This window comes from Austrofundulus limnaeus, unplaced genomic scaffold (assembly GCF_001266775.1).
Source record: "Austrofundulus limnaeus strain Quisiro unplaced genomic scaffold, Austrofundulus_limnaeus-1.0 Scaffold25, whole genome shotgun sequence".
In the NCBI taxonomy this organism is placed as follows: Eukaryota; Metazoa; Chordata; class Actinopteri; order Cyprinodontiformes; family Rivulidae; genus Austrofundulus; species Austrofundulus limnaeus.
In genome coordinates, this window is record NW_013952427.1 from 3,499,797 (window position 1) to 3,521,101 (window position 21,305).

A 21,305-nucleotide genomic window follows, 5' to 3' on the forward strand; every position below is an offset into this window, starting at 1 on the left:
CTACTGTTGAACACTGTTGAAACCTGTTCCTCGAGAGGCCTCATATATATATTAACAAACACCATTATGTCATCTTAGCAAGATTTTATACAAGGTCAATGGAAAACACACAAGTTATATCTAAGAATGACTGTTGTTAGCAAATCTTGTTCTGACTTTAATCATTCTGTCTGCAGATGAACAGCATGTCATGAAAACCTAGGTCATTAAAGGATGTCATGAATTACTTGCTCAAACATAAAAGTATTAGTTCTATTACACTTTCCACACCAAAATCAAAGATTACTGAAAAATTCAAACTTAAGATTCTTGATTTGAAAGCTGACATGAGAAGAATGCAGAGACAAGAAGAGAGGCCATAAACATTTTAGTAGTAGTAGTCGTAGTAGTAGTAGTAGTAATCTACAGTATTTCTCACAATGGTTAACGTGTCCTTTAATTAATAAATTTGAAAGCAACGTGTTTATCTGAGGAAACAGCTGAAGTGACTGAAGCCAGGTTCATAGAAGAACCTTTTATGGAGAAGTCTAATAATTTCCATGGGCTGGTGTTGGCTATTAAACTCAGTTTAGATGAGTAACTTCTATTTACACAGGTAAATCCCACTGCGATCCCATATCTCCATCAGGGGAGGCCTGAAGGCTGTTATGAATTTATAGGTAGTGATGTGTCTTTACACTTTAGCTGTATTGTATTAAAAATACGATTGCTGCAGCTTTGAAAATTTATTAATTTTATGAGGACTGAACCGATCAGCAGTGTCTCTCCCGTAGATGTTTTTATATTCTGTTTGGGTCGTATTTTTCAAATTGTTCAGTTTTCTCAATTTTCTATTTCTCTGACGTTTTCAGAACTATTAGGTCACTGTACTTGTGACAAAATTGCCAAATAAGGTCTAGACTTACCAACTATAATTSAGTGGTCTTCATTCTCCTCTGGCTCTGACATGTAAGGCTGGGTGGACGTCTTCCCTTGTTGACATCTTTTCATTAATTTGTAATAAATTTTCTGCGCCATTAGATAATCACGTCTCTATCAAACTAAAAAAATGGCTGATCTGGGTAGAAGGGCGCGGGGTGCGAAGCACCTCATTTGTATTTAAAGAGACAGCGTCAAAACGAGTTGCTCTCACAAAAGGGGTGAAAGAGGGGCTTGTGGAGTTACAACAGGTAAGAATTCAGACCAAAGCATTGCAGTTCCACTTTATACAGACCCCAACTGAAAGATTTAAATGTGGAAAAGAAGGATTTAAAAGCAGGATGTCTCCTTTTAAATTTAATATTTTAAGACATCACAGCAGCATATTAGTTAATCTGAACACAGTTAATAAACATTCATGCACAAGTCTGTGAAGATTTGAGTTTTATTTCAGTAAACATTTGGTTGATCACCGTTTTAAACAATTTTTGTAATCGGCCTCATCGCTACCTTATACAAACATAAAAAAACTACTTCATATTGCATGGATATTATAAGCTTTTTGGTTAACATAGGAAAGAATGAACATAAAAAAATACATTTATACACAGAATATAAACACGGGGCAGAGAATATTGAAAAAAAAAAGGCCAAACATAAACATTTGGTTCATCCTTTCAGACAAGGTTGGAGTGCTGTGTGTCTGTTTTTAAATAATCTCAAGAGTTTAGCAAAACAATGAACATTTTTGGCTTAACACAAAAAAGTTTGGTCTTACAGATACCGATGTTCTCCAGCTGTCAACACATACYGATTGTCTGTATTTAAAAAGTAGTTGATGCAATGCTCAACATCAAAACACAAAAAACACATTTCTACTTAGCTTCAGACATGACTGAATTAAGACGATTATAAAGCCCTAAACTGGCTGTAGCTATAAAGCAGGTTAGATGTTTTTGGAAGACAAGTCGGTTTAACGGTTAAAAACCTCTGTAACATTCAAAATCATTCAGGAAGTGCAGGACAGTTTTTATACAAAACAGAAACAAAAAAAATCAGGAAGTCTAAACCAAATGAAGCTCAACTAAAAYGAGCAGAATCTGCTTTATGTGTATATACATTTCATTACACAACATCAACCTGGTGACAGAACGGTAACAAAACTAATGTGCACTTTTTCACAAAGTGTTTGCAGTAACCTCTCCACAGCTGATTTAAAAATAGTGGTACCAAGAACAGAAAAAACAAACCACTGACACGCCTCGGCTTGGTTTGAAAGGCGCGTAGACGTCAGGCCATGTACCGACTGCATTAGTGGCAYGAACGTAAAACCTGTTTTTCAAGTCTGGAGACGAATTGGAAAGTACCAAAGTATGACAGCATGTGTTGTGTTTTACATAGCATTCAATAGTCTTTGTATTAAACAATAAACATGTGAAAAAAAACAAGAGGAGAGTTCTCCATCTTCTCCCTCTCATCTGTGGTTGGGTCACAGAGACAACCGGTTCAGGAGAGAAAMCCAGACCTCTCTCTCCAGCTCTGCTATGCACACTCACCCATCTGTGGAACATTTTCTTTGACAATTAAAAAAAAAGTGACTTGTTAAATTAAAAAGTGATTATTATTATTATTGTTATTATTAACCAGGAGTTTGTACTGTCAGGTTCATTACAACAAAGGACATGTCAGGAAAGTGAGTAACAAACAGGAAGCGATGACGTCCAGAGCAGACGGTGTCAGTGTTCAGATCTGCAGTCCTGCCTCAGCGGCTCTATTTAGTCTGTTTTTTCTGCCGCGACAGTTTCATAACGATGTTACGTTGAGGGAAGTTTGACTGATGAGGAACGTCTCGGCTGAGTCTGCAGAGATCTGAGGCAGCCTGACTGGGATTTTTAGAGCTTGTGACAGCTACCTCCAAGCTTTTAGCGGACAGTAATCAGTAACGTGAAAAATATATATACAGTTTTTTCAGCTGTAAGACAGAAAATAATTTTGAACAAAAATCTGATTAATATATGAAGAAATAAAGTAAAAAAAAGGAGTCTTTGTTTCTGTGTTGTTTAGTTACACAGAAGCTTACAGTCAGTCTCCCGGCAGCTTCATGCGAACACCTGCATGTTCCCCAGCTGAGGCTGCTGAGACGCCTGCTGCATCGGCTGCGACTGCGGCTGCAGCTGTGGCTGCATCTGCGCCTGCTCCGAAATGTGTGTGCGGTGCGACGACGGCAGTGCGTGGTGGGTGTTCCCCAGGGGGGTGGGGCTGGTGGTGACGTCGGACCAGTCTGAGTTGGAGTGAGGTGAAGAGGAGGACCAGGGGTCCGGGGATTCGGGTGAAGGGGTGAGATAAGGGTGCTCGCTCGGCGGGTGGTTGGAGTGGGCCGGGGTGGTGCCGTCWGAACCAGACAGGGTGTAGCTGTGCTGGGAGGGGGGCGTGGGGTATTTATCCACGGGGCTCTGCATGGTTGGGTAGGACTGCAGCGGTCGAGACTGACCCTCCATCCCTCCGTGGCTGCCGTGGGCGGCGGTGTGCGGGGGCTGCAGAGTGTGGGCCATGCCCATTGGCTCCGACAGCTGGTAAATCATCCCCGGGCTGCAGTGCAGGTGCCCCTGTCCCTGCTGGGGGTGGCCCAAACTCTGGTTCTGCCCCTGGGACTGCGTGACCTGCACCKGACCTGGCTGCGACTGCTTCAGCATGGCCTGGCCGGCTGCGGGACTCATCATGTGGAAGGTGACGATGGACGGCAGCTGCTCCCGGCTCATGCTGACGTTCATGGGAGTCATCATGGGGCTCTGGCCCAGGTGCTGGGTCATGCCGGGGTGYGATCCCCTCATCTGGGGCGGGACGATGCCGAACATGGGGCCGTTGTAGCCGGCGTGCTTGGGCATCCTCACCCAGCTCTGCTGCTGTCCCAGCATGTGGCTGACGGGAGGCAGCATCTGCCTGCTGCTGGGACTGCTCAGGAGAGGAGGGGAGCTCGCAGAGCTGGACACGGCGCCGGAGACGTCGCCTGTGAAGGAGTGAGGCGACTCCAGGGAGTCCACAGGTGACATGGTGACGGAGCTCTCTGGAAGTCCTCCTGCTGCCTTCGCACCGTTAGCGCCCCCTCCTCCTGTACCTCCTCCGTTTGCTGCACTGACTCCAGCACCCAGACCTGGTCCTTCTCCACCGGCGGGCTTCTTTCTTCTCTTCGCCTTCATGTCTTTCAGCTCTTTAGGCCCGCCTCCGACACCTCCCACCTTGGCTCCGCTCCTCCGACTCTTCTTGCCTTGAGGTCCCGGGCGCATGCCGATGAAGCCCGCTCCGTTGGCTCCACACATGACGGAGTTTCCTCCTCCGCCCATGTGGTTGGGCCCGCTGTGCGGACTGTGAACCAGGTTGTACTGGTCCAGCAGGCGGACGATGTCGTGATGCATGCGCTCCTGAGCAGTGTCGCGAGGGAGGCGGTCCAGGTGGTCGGTGATGTCACGGTTGGAGTAGTGGTCGAGAAGAACCTGCGCAGCCTCGAAGCTACCTTCTCGAGCTGCCAGAAACAACGGCGTCTCCTCCTGAAGGAAACGGACCAGAAAACAGCTTCAGCATGAAAAATGAAGACAAAAGGTTTTAAACTCTTTCACAAATGCAAATAAAGTTTTCTGTCTTTGGAACATATTCTTGAATCATCTCTCAGTTCTTCCTGTTAACAGTCTTGATCGTTACATCTTTGATCTTTAAGCATAAAAAGCTCCTAACCTGAGAGATAACTTTCCTTTATGTCAACACACAACTTCACAGAACTACATCTAAATGAGACAAAAACACAGTTTGTCTCTGGTTCTTTAGTCTATAAAATATATTAAATATACAAAAATTAATTGTTTTAGCACCAAAAAAGTGACTCCTAAAGAGATAATCTGTCATACATTAGATTAAAGATGATGCTACATTTTTTTATTCTATTTTTTAAAGACATGACTTTCATCTTTTTTGAAGCACAGTACAACATGCTGTCATTGTAAAAAAGTACAAAGACCGGTCAGAGGACAAGTAAAAAAACATACCAAAGTAAAAGAATAATAAACTGAAAGACTTTAAAGATTAAACTAAAGTATAAGAACTGAAGTGTGCTTCTTTTAAAAAGGGGAGGTGAACAGCAAAATGACTTCAACTTCACTGAAACCTTTATAAATACCACGAAGTGAAAGCTGAGTGAGATTTCCCTCTAAAATATAACACTATTTTCAGACATTTCATAAATTTATTCTTGTTATATAATTAGTTGTTTTACAACTTTTAAATAAACATTAATTTGCAGTTGCTGTATTGCTTTAGTTTAAACTTGATTCATTTTTTTAGCTAAATGTTTGTTTTTGTTTTTTTATTTTAATGTAACTTTTAACCTGGTTTGCAGAGTTTGTGATAGTAACATAAGTGTACAAGATGAAAACAGACACACACCTTGTTGTCTTGCATGTCCCGATTGGCACCATTCTTCAGAAGAACAAGCGTGGCCTCCACATTATTAACTGCAGCCGCCCAGTGCAGAGCAGATTTACCTACAACAGAGACGGGAAGACATCTGTGTTTAAAACACATGTCTTATTATTTATGTTAAATTTATTTACACATCAGCTGCAAGTAAGAACATTCTGATACTTTGTGACTCATCCAAAATTTGAGAAATCAAATCCATCACTACAGCGAGTAAAGTCAGATTACTTTTGGATAGAGGTGCACAGCTCCTGGCACTAAAACCTGCTGAAATTTGAACTTCAGAGATGAGTTTCCTCACCGTGATCATCTACGGCGTTAATGTCTGCGTGGCAGTGGATCAGCTCTTCAACCATGCCTTCCACAGCCAGCCGGGCTGCCAGGACCAGCGGGGTTGTACCATCATTCATCCTGGCATCCAGTTCTGTCGCTCGATTACGAATCAGAATCTGAACAAACACGAGACATGAAGGTAACAAAGTGATCGTAGTAAAATGGGTTTCCACATGAAGACATCGAATTGTTGCCTCTCTACATCATGACACTTCATTCTTTTCAGCTTYGACCCTTTGGCCTCATTAGACACTACCAGCACCATCTAGCGGTAGGGTTGGTCATAATCGTATCGTGTGCGATTAATCGTCAGAAAAACAATTCATTATTTTTTGCCACTTGACAATTAATGCGATTAATGCCACCAGGCAGAGTCCACTCTGTGCTCCTCTCAGCTTCAAATATGACGAATATTTAAAATAAAAGTTCTGTAATTTATCTATCAACACAATTTAAAATTTGATGTATAGCCTGAAGTCTTGTGATTATGACACAATCTGGAACAGATTTTTGCAAAGAGCAAATTTTTTCTAAATTGGTCATGTGACCAGGACATACAGTATGGGTGTCCAGGGACTCCAGGGGATTAATCGTCAAATTAATCGTTATCGTCTAAATACCACAACTAATCGTGATATATTTTTTGCCAATATTGCCCAACCCTATCTAGCGGTCACCTAACATTACACTCCTTTCAGTGAAGAGAAGATGGAAGGGATCCCAGTAAAAATCTTCTACAGCGACTCCCGTCAGAAAAATGAGAATCATAGAAATACAAATCATATTTCATGCTTGAAACTTGTGTAAATAAGCACAATCACATCTTTAGCTTCATAAAACATACAAATTTGACACATTTGTGCAACTGTAGCAAAATGCAATGTTGGTAAAGATGAAGTCCTCATTTGAGGGCATTGGGACTATAATTTGTTATTGATTGTACCATGAGGTTAGATTAACATGGAATATTTAGAAGAATTCATAAATGTAAATACCTTTTGTAAGTGGTATATTTGGTATACAAATTTAGGTTAAACAAATCTGGAAATATTTAGAACAGTTCACAAGAGTAAAACAATTTTTTCAAGTTATACATTTGTCCAACCAATAAATTACACCTAGGATGCTCTGGTCAAATAAATCTGAAAGTTGCCATTGATGATGATGATCTTGCCCTGTTCAACATCTGGATGCTGTATTGCCCAAATAACTAGGAAAACATTACACCCAGAAAGGCTTAACGTGAAGTTTCTAGTGTTTTGCATGGTAATTGCTTAGGTATTCCTCAACAAGCACGACATTTTGAGGCCCATAAGAGGAMATCATTTTTGGCAAAAACCACTTCCTATACCATGACAAAGTATAGTTATTATGCTTACTAGATCATACTAATCTCATGTTTCTTGTGTGCATAAAACAAAAGTTTGGGTCTCAGGAAGTTAAAACATCACAAGAACTGGAACATCTAATCCTCACCTGAAAAACTCCCTGAGCATCAGCTGCCACAGCAGCATGCAGCGGCGTCCTCCCCATGTTGTCGTGAGCGTTGGGATCTGCTCCAGCATCCAGCAGTCTCTTGGCAGCGTCCGCTCTGGCGTAGCGGGCAGCCAGGTGGAGAGCCGTTTCTCCAGTCCGATCAGTCTGAGCCTTCAGATTCGCACCTTGAGCGATCAGATCTGAAATCATACTTGGTCCCGGTTCGTCTCCTCCGCTCTCCTCCTCCTCTTCCTGCAGGCTGCAGTCTGGGCCTCCACCATTACGCAGCGATGCCAGCATCAGAGGGGTAAAGCCATCTGAGGGAGCAAACATTTATTATTGCTGAACAATTACTAACGGAGGCAAACACTGAACTAGTAGCCTTTTCTTTTTTTTTTTTTTGCTCACCGGGTCCTTTGACATTAACATCCAGACAGTCAGCATCCAGGTCGGCCTGTGGAGGAGTCAGGGTGATGTCAGCAGCTTTGCGATGTTGTAAGGTCCATTCCCTTCGGTCAAYACCTCCATCCAGTGGGACGGACAGCAGAGGTTTGTCTTCAGTCTACAACATGCCAGAGTTTGACAATAAATTCACAACAGTAAGTACTTTTTATTTTACAGGAACCTTTATCTTTGACTCATAATTCACTTACTCTTAATTTTTTTGAGGGGACTTCTTCTTCAAGATATCTCTGACTTCCATTGGCTATACCTCCATCCTGAGTCTTTAAATTCCTAACAGAAAAATATAATTTAAAAAATGTATAAGAGACCAAGATTTTATTCTGCTTGTATTTATTCTAGAACCTATGACTGTGCTCTTATGTTTTCATTTGTTCTTCTGTTCAAGCCATTCGTCAGAATTTTCACTCACTTCAGGTCGAAGTCGTCTTGTCCAACAGGCTCTCTCCTCTTGTCATTTTTCGAGGCCATGAAGCCATCAGGCAGCCACAAGACACCATGTTTGTGCTTCTTCTTGGCTGCCAGCATGCTCACCACCACAACGAGCAGAATAATAACTGCAGCAACTCCAATCAGGTACAGATAGTTTACCGGGGGTGGCTTGACCGTTTCACCTGTTTTAAAAAAACAAGCTGTTGTTGCAGATTCATCAGAATCACAATTTACACAAATTAAAAAACAGGCAACTGGACTTCATTTTTTTGCTTCTTGAAGACATTTAAAGGTGACATGTCATGTTTTTGAATTCTACTTTTTTACATTTTAATCATTCAGTTGGGGTCTATATAAAGTGGAATTGCAATGCTTTGGTCTAAATTGCTCCTTATTGTAACTCCACAAGCCCCTCTTTCACCCCTTTTTCTAAAGTGTGTCTCAGATCAACTTGTTTCTCTCTCTTTTTTTTGGTTATCCAATTTTGCATGATATGTTTAGGGCCCTATAATTTCTGCGATGTGGAAAACGCGGACAGAATAGCGGAATTGGCCAAACAAAATGGAATCCGGGGCAAAACGTGGAATCTCAGGGAATTCGCTTATTTGAGTGAGTTTCTGGAGTATTTTGGCCACTGCYGCTCACTTTACCTGCCATTACCTGGTAACAGGTACGCAGGGTGAGTGCGGAGCTCACCTCCCGATACAGGAGAAGGGAAAAAAGCTCCGACCCGCGAGGCGAACAACAAACTTGCTTAAAGTAACGTCCTCCAAAAATATGAAGCTAGCATAAAGTTTAGGACAGAACAATGTCGTAGCCGTTATTTATTTATCTGTAGAAGAACTTTTCTGCAAGTTTTTTTTGGCACATGATGGGCTGGATGCTGGGAAGACCACTTCCTGTCTGAGTCACAGACAGAGGAGCATCAGAGACACGCTGAAAACTCCTCAACACTCAGTGAGGTGGGAGTCCGACTGGGAGTTTATCCATGATTTTGCTGTTGTTTGTGCAGAATCAGATATTCCTTTAGAAAAATTGAAAAAGCTTTGTCCGTTTTTTGATAAAGCAGTGTGTGTGTCTCCATTACAGAAGTAAATGAGCTTGGATTGTATTCAGTTGGCAAGTGTGCACAAATTGTTGCTGTTTGTAGGTTTTATGTTTGTTTATGACATAAATTAAATTCTAAAACATAGGTTACATTTTAAAACATTTTTATTTTACAAAAGATAACGTTAGTATGTGAGATTCTAGGTTTTACACATAAAAATGTTTTTCCCTTAGTAAATAATCTTAAACACCTTTCAARAAGAGTTTAATGTTCCACTGAACCACAGCTACTGTACTTGTTATATTAGTGAAAGTAAAATTACTTTTTATTTCTGTAGCTTTTTATCTGTTTCATTATTGTTCAGTCACTTTATAATTACACACTTTTTAAGTTTAATAAATATAGTTGCAATGAAAATGTGTAATTCAGGGAAAAAAATGGAAAAAGTGGAATTTAGAAGAAGAAAAACGGAAAAAAACGGGATTTGGGAAAAAATAAAACAGATTTAATAGGGCCCTACATGTTCCCCTTAATCTCTCATATAAAGGGCCATGAGAGGTGAAAGTCTTTTAAATGAACAGAAAAAGCCTTTCAGACAAGAGGTAAAACAAGGAAGGCTGTCCAGTTGGAGAAAGATGAGTCAAAATCTGAGTTTGTTAAAGTTTCATGTTTACCAAAACTTTAAAATGACTTCTTACTTTTAACAGACACAAGTGGGTAAGGGAGATCAGCTTTGATGTGTGACGCTGCGATATATGATGCAGCTGCAGACGAGTTGGATAAACAGTGAGTTGGGGAGGTCTTCAAACATTCACGGTTATCAATTTCCAGGTGCACCTCAGAGCTGCGAACACGCATGCAAAACAAATCCATTAGATTTAGCAACACATCACAGTGTTTCAAACCTCTGACATATGAGAATTACAAAGATAAATACTGATGATGGTATGAGCAGCTCTTACCCAATAACCTCTCTGTCCATTTCCCGTTTGGCTCTGCTCCTCTGTCCGTCTGGTCTCTGGTCTTTATCCACCCCATAGTAAGGATAGACTTTCGGTTCCTTCTTGTCATTCAGTTTCACCTGCACGTTGGTGCGCAGCAGGGCTCCCAGGGAGCGCAGGAAACCGTTTAAGTCTCCAAGAAGCTCCTTAGGCTGCAGTAAAACCACGATGATGAGTGTGCCATCTGCCACACTGGACGGCACGTCAGAGGAACAGTCCAGGCCGTCCCAGCCGCAAGCTTCTGTGTAGCAGCTCTGGTCACAGATGCCATTACCATAATGGTCTTTGCAGTACTTGTCGTATCTAAAACACACGGGGGTCGTGAGACAAAGTGTGATTGTTAATTGCGTGAAAATCAATGTGCAACAGCAATGACAGGTTCGGTAGCAGAGGGACGTACTTGCAGAGGTCCGTTTGAGCATCCTGACATTCGAAGCTGTCGAAGAGACACCCAGGGTTGTCACACTCTTTATCACACTGCCCATTCTTAAAGAGATCCCAGCAGGGGATGCTGGCGGTGCAATTCGCCCAGGGCTTCGGCCATCTCAGCGAGCAGTCTCCTCCGTCCCACTGACAATCGTGGACGTTGCACTGCTGGTCACACACTTTGTCTCCTGCTTGCTGCTCACACTGCAGATAGGGGCAGGCAGGGGCAACGGAACTAGGTGTTTTATTCTCACAGTACCGTCCGGAGAAGTTAATGGGACAATGGCAGCGGTGCTGGTATGGGTTGGACAGGTCTTTGATGCAGGTTCCTCCGTTTAGACAGGGTTGGGTGCACCACTGCTCCAACTCGCAGTGTGGCCCCTTGAAGCCTTGTTTACACTGGCAGTACAGGTGGCCGGTGTGGCCCTTCACACAATGCCCACCGTTCTGGCAGCGTAGTTTGGCACAGTTGTAATCCTCTATTTCACCACAGCTGAATCCAGTAAAACCCTGTGAAACATAACATTCTTCTTGAGTTGTTGTATATAAAAAAACCTTTGCTACTGATTTTCAAGCAGTTTTACAAAGGGTTAGCAAGGCCTACAAATCTGTTTCCACTGTACCTGAGCCATGGAGAGGCCCTCTGAAGCAAGCATGAAAATATAGACGTGGCAAGATGTTAATGGAGAGAAAAAAAACAAGCATTTCATGAGAGAAGATTGCCGTACAGCGGCAAAAGAAAGGGAAACAGCTGCCAGCCACACACTGGAACTTTGTAGCTTCAGTCTGAACAGACATTTCACAACTTCTCCCAACAAAAACTCTCAATTAAAAGGACTGGGCAACCTTGAAGAGTAGTAATAATGGTGATAAATTTATGTGATCTTAACTGACAGATTTGTCATTTCAGCAGTAAATGTTGTAAGTATAATCAATGTTTCCCCAACCACTGTACACAGAGGGCAGGCCCGCCTCCCTAACAGAGCCTTGCAAATTTTTACTTTTTTATAGTCCTTTACTTTAAAAAACACAAGCACTGCATTGTTCTGTTCAGGAATTTATAGACAGTTCAAAACCAAGAGTGGAATAAAAAATTCAAGGCTAACAACATGTATACGAATGGATCTATGTGGCTGAACATGTGTGGACAAAGTAGTAGGTTTTCCTGTGAGTTTCTCCTCCAAACCTAGAGCGTACGTCGTCCAAGATCCGTAAAATTAACTGTGCTCTCTAAAGTCGGCTCCAAAAGCTTTGCTGGAAATTTTCTTAAAATCAGTTCAGTGATCGGCTCCAATTAGTTGATGGCAACATTTTAAATAAAGATCTTAGGCAACTAACCGTTATTAAAGGCGCAATATGTGTTTCTCAGGCATTCTATACCATAATAAAGTAACTATGTCACCTTCAGTTGTTATTAAAATGATGCTTATATGTTTAAATATAAAATAAACTTTATTTCTCATCATATCTGTTTCTAAATGCCTTGAAATTAGCCTCTGTCTCTTTAAGAACCTCCTTCTGCTTCTTTCCCGCCCATTTCNTTTCTGCACGGGGCTGGGTGGGTGGGTGTGCTCTGTGATGAGGAAGCTCGGCTTGGAGACACAGTCCAGAGGAGGAGCTGATCCCAAAAGGTGGTTCTAGGTCCAACAGGTTGTTTTTGCTCCCCTGCCTGGCTGCCTCAGGACACTACAGGATTTCTCAAACATGCATGAATGAGTCAAAGTAAGACTCTGGGCATGTTTCTGATGAGAGGACAACCTTATAACATGATACAAAACTCAAAAAAGTTGTTTGTACATGACATTGCCCCTTTTAAAACGCGTTTGAGTATAAAGAGAGGAGAATGATTTTTTATCATTTGATAACAGAAAACAGTTGACTACATTACAACTTACCAGAGGACAGGAACATGTGTATCCATGCACTGAGCTGGCATTCATAGAGCAGACGGCTCCGTTACGACACGGCTTCGACTGACACAGATCCACCATGGATTCACAATGACGACCTGAAGAAAAAATATAAATAATATATAATTAATAAAAGTATTGTAAGTATTGTTAAGAAGGAATTATTCTTAATTTTATTCAAGGTAGTGCTGTCTGTTATTAAAGAAAAGATCTTTTTTACAGTGTTCAAACATTGTAGAAAAAGATCAGTAACATCTTGTTTTTACACATCTAGAATGTCTGTTGGTGGGAACCTGAGTGAACGCTACATGATGTGAAGTGTACCTGTGTAGCCAAGGCGACAGAGGCACCGATAGTCATTGACCAGCTCAATGCAGTCGAGGCTGCCCATGGCATTGCAAGGCCCAGACAGACATTCGTTGAGATCGCCCTCACAGTGGTCTCCAACAAACCCGGCAGGACAGGAGCACGTGTAACGACCCACGCCGTCGATACACTGTCCTCCATTTCGACACCGTGGCTCGGAGGAGCCGGGGCTGGGGGCACAGTCGTCCTCGTTCACCTCGCACTGAACTCCTACAGAGCAGCGAACACATGGACATGCATCAGCTGAAACAATAAACGCTGTTCAACTGATTTTTTTTTATCTACAGAAGGCATTGAGTAGAGTATTCGGTTTTATACTAAAATTAAGCAACTGGAAGAACCCCACATGAAACACTGATGCGTTTAATTTTTCATCAAACATTCAATCATTTACCAGAAACTTAAACTGTTCAAAAAACCTTTTTTCAGCTGTTTAAAGACGAAAAAATTTCAACAAACTGTTCATGATATTCTAACATCGCATTAGGCTTGACAAACAGAAGTACAAATATGCTGCGTGAGCTCTTAAAGGGATCCCTGATTAGTTGTAACCGACTTTATTTGATAAACATTTATTTTAACTGTAAAATAAAGACTGTAAAAATACTGTAGACTGTTTAGTTTTGTAAATTTTTAAAAATATGTTTTAACATGGATGGAGCCATTTTATTTACACACAAAGCATTCTGGGTAAATGATGATATGGATAGGTCCTCTGTGTGAGCGAGCTATATCCACCCTGAAGGTTAATCTTGGACAATATCTGATGATCGACTCGTTTAAATGAAACCAGAGAGCGTTGACAGAGAGGAGAAGGTAGAAATGACTCAGCCTGTAACAGAAAATATGGATGGAGGACAACAGAGCTGCTTCATGGAAGAAGAACCTCAGCTTAGCCTGTTAGCCTTTGCGCTAGCGCTGACACTATATTGCCTTATACTGTATGTATTAGCTCGGTGCTAGCGCGACAAACAAGCTAAACTGAGGTCCTCCATCCATATTTTCAGTTACAGGCTGAGTCATTTCTACCTTCTCCTCTCTGTCAACGCTCTCTGGTTTCATTTAAAAGAGYCRATCMTCAGAWATTRTCCAAGATTRAHCTTCAGGGTRGATATAGCTCGCTAGCAGCCTCGCACCRAGGACCTATCCACDTCATCRTTTACCCAGAATGCTTTGTGTGTAAATAAAATGGCCCCGCCTGTGTAATATATTTTTGAAATTTTAGTTAAAAAATTTACAAAACTAAACAGTCTACAGTATTTTTACAGTCTTTATTTTACAGTTAAAATATGTTTATCAAATAAAGTCTAATGTTGCAACTAATCATGGATCCCTTTAATACTTAGTTATGTAGACGTACCGTGTGTTCCAGGGGGGCAGACACAAGTAAAGCGGTTGATGAGGTTGATGCACGTTCCTCCGTTGAGGCAGGGCTTAGAGTGGCATTCATCAACATCATATTCACAGTTCACTCCTTGGTAACCTGGTTTACACTGGACAAATTAAACAAGAAACATATTTTAAGTCTTGGTTTGAAAATAAGACTTAAACACAAAACCTTTAAACATTATTTAGGAACATAAATCCAAAAATCTGCAAAAGCACTTACGACACATTCATATGTGCCCTGATAATCGTTGCACATTGCTCCATTGCGGCACGGGTTTGACATGCACTCATCCACCATTTCTTCACAGTAGCTGCCTGTGTATCCTGGCTGACACTGACACTGATGGGAAGTCCCAATGGTGATGCATCGCCCTGCATTCTTGCACACATTTTCCACAGCTAAACCTGCAGCGAATCAGAAAAGGGGGCAGTTAATTAATTAATTAGTGCATTTGAATCACAAAGAAACCAGTTATTATTGATCTAATTATCTATTCATGTTTTGGTCGGGTCTTCCTGGAGGTGTTTGGCTCCGATTAGAGGACAGTGACCCCTCTGGGTTCACAGTTCACTCCTCAGCTATGAGAGTTGTAATAGAACTAATACTTTTATGTTTAAGCAAGTAATTCATGACAACCTTTAATGACCTAGGTTTTCATGACATGCTGTTCATCTGCAGACAGAATGATTAAAGTCAGAACAAGATTTGCTAACAACAATAATCATTCTTAGATATCACTTGTGTTTATCTTTGTGTTTTCCATTGACCTTGTATCAAATCTTGCTAAGATGACAGAATGCTGTTTGTTAATAAATATATGAGGCCTCTTGAGACACAGGGTTCAACAGTGTTCAACAGTGGTGTGGAGAGACTGACAGAGAGAAGCAGAGGCACAGAGACAGGCCAGGTTCTCTGTGTTTCCTGTTGTTGCAATAAAACTCAGCTGATCATCTCACGGAGTACCTTCATTCATGGACCACGTATTTCTGTCTTTGTTAAATAAATATTTAACATAACAAGAGTGATGAAAACATCTCAGCTTCCTTTCATTCAGACAGTTTAAAGTCAAAATCTTCCTTGTTTGGTAAGCCTGGTAATTTGATGCTTGCTTGCTGTCTAGACTGAGTCAGTAGGTAACTCAGGTGGGTATGGACCTCTTGGAAATAGTTGGATCAACGACAGGATAAATTATTGGTTGATTTTGATCCAGTGGTAAATACAAGTCTAAGGGATCAGACCTTAGTTGGGTTTACAATTTTGCTAAAACAAGTTGTCAAATGAAATATTCCCTCACCAAGTTTGGCTGCAAAGTCCAGACAGGACAGGCTGGGGACGTCGCAGTAAAGTCCTGTCCATCCCGCCGCGCAGTGGCAGATCCAGGATGTGACTGTCTGAGAGCAGCTGCCGCCGTTTTTACACTTCACCTGGCTGCACAAGTCCACCATGTTCTGTAAAAATAAACAAAAATAAATAAATAAAAAAAGAGAGAAATAAAGTGTTGGCTATTTTTTAAGGAAGGAAAGGAGAAATGAAGAAAGAAAGTTTGCCACCAATTATAAGTTAAAACCTTGCATACCTAAATGTTTGTTAAATCAACAGTTTGTTTTCTTTAAGTTTTTTAAAGCATTGCAGATCCATAAGACAGCTACCAATTAAATTAACAATGAAATCAACAAATAATTTACCTGACAGTTCCGCCCACTATATCCCACAGGACAAGTGCAGCGATAAGTATCCAAGCCGTCTGTGCAGGTGCCTCCGTTCTTACAGGGCTGAGAGTCACACTCATCGTGTTCGTACTCACAGAACTGCCCATAAAAACCACTGCGACAGTTGCAGGAGAAGGAGTTGATATCATCAATGCAGGTCCCATTATTGAGACAGGAACTGCAGAAAAACAGAAAGGAACAGCAGAGTTGTTTTTATTAAAGGTTAAACTTTAAAGCAGTATGAGCTGATTCCTGCTCAGCTCACATTTTACAAGTTATTTTATGCTACTACCTCTTATTTCACAATCATAGAGTACATCAGTAATAATCTGCAGGAGACTTTAAGGCGATAGTAAACCGAAGCTTTGTGGATAACGAGTCGACTCCATGACTCACCTGTCGGTGCATTCAAGGATGTTGTGTTCACACTGGATTCCATTAAAGCCTGGTCGGCACAAACACACAAAGCTGTTGACGTAGTCGTGGCAGACGCCTCCATTCCTGCAGGGCTGGCTGGCGCACTCGTCTACCTCCGTATCACAGCGCTCCCCTTCAAAACCTGGCCGACAGTCGCAGGAGAAACTCGCCACTTGGTCCACACACAAGCCTCCATTCAGGCACGGGTCTGACAAGGGTAGAGGAAGAGAAAAAGAGGGGTTCCTTAACATTCATTTAAGCCATGTATGGGTCTTTAATTCATCTTCTGTCCATGCAGACTTGGAATATATTATTCTCTAATAATACAAACAATAAAACCAACAATACGATAAAAAAATACCTGGAACAAGGCCAAATAATAAAAACAATACTAAATCAGATCAGGTCAAACTCACTTGGTGAGCAATCATCTATGTCTGTCTGACAGTTGTGTCCACTGTAGCCACGTTGACATTTACACACGTAGCTCCCTTGAGTGTTGATGCAGCGGCCACCGTTTTTGCAGGGAGTTTTGATGCATTCATTTACATCCTCGTTGCAGCGTGCACCTTTTGTGAAACAACAAAGTTCGTGAGTAAAAACCACCAATAAATCTGAGGGGTTCACTTGTTAAACATCTCACACGCCGACCTTGCCAACCGGGTGGACAGCGGCAGGTGTAGGACGTGTAATCTGTAGATGGAAGACAAACTCCGCCCCTCTCACACGGTTGGAAGGCACAAGGATCTTGTTCCACCTCACAGTGTTTACCTATTTTGAGACAAAATTTTATATAATAAACTTGACATTCTGGCGTGATACCATTGGTTCTTATAAATGTATCACTAACCCGTGTAAGGTGGACTACAAATGCAAGTGTAACTGTTGATTCCATCTTTACAAATGCCGTAGTTCAGACAGGGTCCAGAGGCACATTCATCTATATTGTTTTCACAGTTGATACCTGCGAAGAGAAAAGACATTATTCATATTTCAAGCCTTCAGCTCTATGTTTGGGACAGTGTTAAGTTGCCTGCATAGAGAATCTACTTCATGAGCAATATAAACATATCCCTGGTCAAACAAGCAACTCTGCATCCATTGGTGTAATTGAACATCGAGTCTCATGGAAATTAGGGCTGTACGATATCAAGTAAATCTGTGATGTGTGATAGCAGTGCTTAATATTGCGATGACGATATGACTTGCGATAAATCAAAAAATATAAGTATACAGTGTTGATGTTTTTCGGCTCTGGGTTCAGAGCATTAATACAAAATTTCCATTACAACTTGATGGAGTGATTATGATTTGATGTTGTTTCTCTGGTCCATTTTATTTATCAGACTGATGCTGACAAACAACATAAATGCAAACATTAGAGCCAATCATTTATTGCAATTTATGCATTTTTTGCGATATGCATATTGCACTGGCTGTTATCGCGATAACGATAATTGTGCGATATGTTGTGTAGCCCTAGTGGAAATACATATTAAATCTAATTTTTTCAATCTATTTGTAGCCACAGTTTTACCTCTGAAGCCTAGTTTGCATTCACAAGTGTAACCATTGTGTCGGTCCTCACAGGTGCCGCCATTTAGGCATGGGTTCTGTTGGCACTCATCTTTTTCTTGCTCACAGTGTTGTCCAACCCAACCAGCTTCACACTCACATCGGTACCTTGATCGATAGAAAATAGAAAATACCAACAATGTAAAATAATTCAGTTGCATTAAAAACAGGTTTTCGAGCTCCAACACTAGTTTGTGCACCTATAAAAACATTATTACTTTGTAAAATGTGTACTCGGAAGCTACAGTTTAAGCCTTTAGGGTAGCAATTTAGGAAAGTAATCCATGTTTGAAGAATTTATTTCATTTAAACAGGAAAAAAAATAGAGAGGCAGGACTGACCCTAGCCAAATTGGCACTCTAGGCAAGATTTCAGGTGGTGCCCCTTGTACAATTTTCTAATTCTCACTGCCAATTTACGTACATAAACACTTGAGTTTTACCTGTAGAAACCAGGTCGTCCAATTAAAATAGTAAACAAAATAATTTATTTGAAACAGAATACCAGAAGTCTACCTCATTTTTGCCAACATCTGCTGACAGCAATGAGGAACACCTGGTTATGTTAATAGTTTTAATGTGTTAATAGTTTAGCTTACCCATGTTGCTGGTCAATACATTCTCCATGCTCACAGGGATGGGAAGCACAGTGATCGATACCAGACAGGCACAGAGGGCCGTGGGTGCTGGGCGGGCACAAGCAGTGGAACCCGTTCACTTTGTCAAGGCACGTTCCTCCACTCATACATGGGTTTGAGTTACACTCATTGATCTCCACCTCACATTTGTTTCCTGTTAGAAAAACACATCAATCTCAAACACAACTGTTTGCGTGCATTTCAGTATCTTTTTGTCTCACTATTATTGATTCTACTGARGTGCTGAGAACAAACATACCCGTGTATCCAGGGGAGCAGACACATTTGTACTCATTAATGCCATCCTGGCACTCTCCGTGCTCACAAGGGTTGCTGGCACAGTCATTCTCATTCATCTCACAGTTCACACCTGAGCAACAAAAATACAGATGGAGTCACATCAAACAAAACAAAACAACAAAAACGTAAACCGTAGAAACATAAAAGTGCTTTTCTGATAAAAGGATTAACTAAAGGCAGGGCTGAATAAACACATGTAACTTATTCACCACCAGGGGGAGTGGGACTCCAAGTAAAAGAAATGTAACAAGAGGTTAGGAAATGAGAACAAAAACTGGGGGAGTTTAAGCTGGAGGAGTGACATCAGAGATTTCTAGAACAATAGTTAGAGATGAGTTAAAGTAGAGGAAAGAAAGAAGGTGCAGCAGAGGAAGGGAAGTGGAGCATGAAACCTGACAGGTGACTTGATCTCAGGTTAATTAAAGTGAACACAGTACAGACTTCAGTATCATGTTTGTTGCACTTGCTCCAGGCTGCTGACTGCTACAGAGGCAGAGCTCGAAACTGTAAAAAGCTTCAAATGAGCTCTTGAAATCTTAGTTGGGAGCTTGTTCTCTGAACACTAAACCTTTACAGGGTGCTTGTTTTAACATTATGGACTCTTTAAAGCACACTGTAGTTAGGATTTAGCAGACAGCAAATAGGAGCTATAACCAAAGCTGCCTTATCCCTTTTTAGGATTACATCCATTACAACTACCATTAAAATGCACTCTCATCTGTGTTACTTGTGTCTAGGTGACTTGTTATCACGATTTGAATTCTCAAAATTTTCCTAACAAAGACACAATGACTAGAATATTGAGTTTCAGTGACAAAGTTCATCAAGTGCCCACCTGAGGTTCCTGGTGGACAGATGCACTGGTAGGCACCAACCCGGTTAATGCAGCGACCTCTGTTCTGACAAGGATTGCTGTGGCACACCTGTATCTGGATATTACAGATGATACCCGTGTATCCAGGAGAACATTCGCAGAAGAAGGTGGCAATGCCATCCTTACACACGCCATGGTGGCATGGCGATGAGTTGCACTCATCAAAGTTCTCTTCACAGAGGAGGCCGGTAAAACCTGAGGAGGACATCGCTTGTAAATACTGGAGTGATTTCAGCGCAGATGTAGTAACAGTTTCAGATTTCTCTTCACCTTCAGCACATTCGCATTCATATCCATTGGGACGGTCAATGCATTTGGCTCCATTCAAGCAGGGCGTGCTGGAGCACTCGTCTATATCGATCTGGCAAGTTTCACCACTGAAACCTAAAGACATAGCACAGTGAAGTATTAATGAGGCCTTTTTAAACAGAGCCATAAACCAGTTTTTTACAGATCTGTCAGTGTAGCAGGCAAACATAATGATACATCTACCAACCTGCTGGGCACACGCAGACAAAACGGCTGACCTGGTCCACACATTTACCCTGATTCAGACAGGGGGAGCTCATACACTCATTCACTTCTATCTCACAGTGAGTTCCTTCAAATCCTACAAGAACAACACAGAGTGAGCTTTAAGTGGATTGACATAGATAAAAAACAAATCCAAAATTAAATTTGCCTCAGTTTATAAACTTATTAGTAAAATAAACCTGATGATAGTAAAGTTCTGGCAGATTTGTGGCTGCTTTCTTAAAGTGGGGGTATTATGTATGTAAAATGTTATACCACAATCAAGTAACTACGTTACCTTCAATTGTTATAAGAATACTGTATGCATCAAAAATAAATCTGACTTTGCATCACAGCCTATCTAAACACCCTGAAATTGGCTTCTGTCTCTTTAAAAACCTCCTACCATTTCTGACACTCCCACTTCAGCAAAAAAAAGTTGATTTTACATATTTCCCTCCTTTAACAGAAATCAAGTTTACATTTAAGTGTCTTGTGCAAAAACACACTAAGACCTACAATTTCAAAAAGTGTGCTTACCAGGCATGCAAATACAGGTGTACTCCCCAATACGATCCAGACAGGTGCCATCATTCTGGCATGGACATGAAGCACATTCGTTGACATCTTGCTCACATCGAGGCCCAGCGTAACCCCGGACACAGTTACAGGTGAAGGAGCCGTCAGTGTTCACACACTGACCACCGTGCTCACACGGGTTGGGTCCTGATGACAAAAGGTAAAAAAAAAAAAACATAAAAACAATCATTTAAAATAAATACATAAAAATAAACAGAGCAGTGGAGCCGTTCAGTATTCAGTCTCACCAATGCTGCATTCATCTCTGTCAATGTTGCAGGTGCTGCCTACATATCCAGGTGGACAGTTACAGTTGAACATCCCAGTGACGGGGTTGGTGTCACAGTGTGAGCCCTCTCTACAGGGGTTACTGATACAAGCGTCATCTCTGTGGCACAGCAGACCTGAGAAAAACATCATTAATAAAACATCATCACAATGAAAACTAGAGATCAACCGATATATATATATA

At 41.4% G+C, this 21,305-nt stretch overlaps 1 protein-coding gene across 1 annotated transcript in view; it reads right to left on the reverse strand.

Annotated features, from left to right (window-relative positions):
- Positions 1-1,345: 1,345 nt before the first annotated feature.
- Positions 1,346-21,305, reverse strand: part of notch2 (notch receptor 2) — a gene marked incomplete in the record, with an annotated part of 60,662 nt that continues 40,702 nt past the window's right edge. Inside the window, 29 exon segments of the mRNA XM_014004650.1 lie at positions 1,346-3,154; positions 3,156-4,463; positions 5,353-5,450; positions 5,687-5,834; positions 7,195-7,511; positions 7,603-7,756; positions 7,848-7,929; positions 8,069-8,270; positions 9,835-9,980; positions 10,099-10,440; positions 10,538-11,073; positions 12,459-12,571; positions 12,798-13,049; positions 14,200-14,332; positions 14,449-14,633; positions 15,524-15,677; positions 15,915-16,116; positions 16,335-16,563; positions 16,772-16,924; positions 17,007-17,126; positions 17,206-17,319; positions 17,893-18,038; positions 18,529-18,721; positions 18,827-18,937; positions 19,703-19,936; positions 20,012-20,125; positions 20,238-20,351; positions 20,795-20,980; positions 21,082-21,237. Of these exon segments, the coding sequence (XP_013860104.1) occupies positions 2,927-3,154; positions 3,156-4,463; positions 5,353-5,450; positions 5,687-5,834; positions 7,195-7,511; positions 7,603-7,756; positions 7,848-7,929; positions 8,069-8,270; positions 9,835-9,980; positions 10,099-10,440; positions 10,538-11,073; positions 12,459-12,571; positions 12,798-13,049; positions 14,200-14,332; positions 14,449-14,633; positions 15,524-15,677; positions 15,915-16,116; positions 16,335-16,563; positions 16,772-16,924; positions 17,007-17,126; positions 17,206-17,319; positions 17,893-18,038; positions 18,529-18,721; positions 18,827-18,937; positions 19,703-19,936; positions 20,012-20,125; positions 20,238-20,351; positions 20,795-20,980; positions 21,082-21,237 (6,470 nt within the window).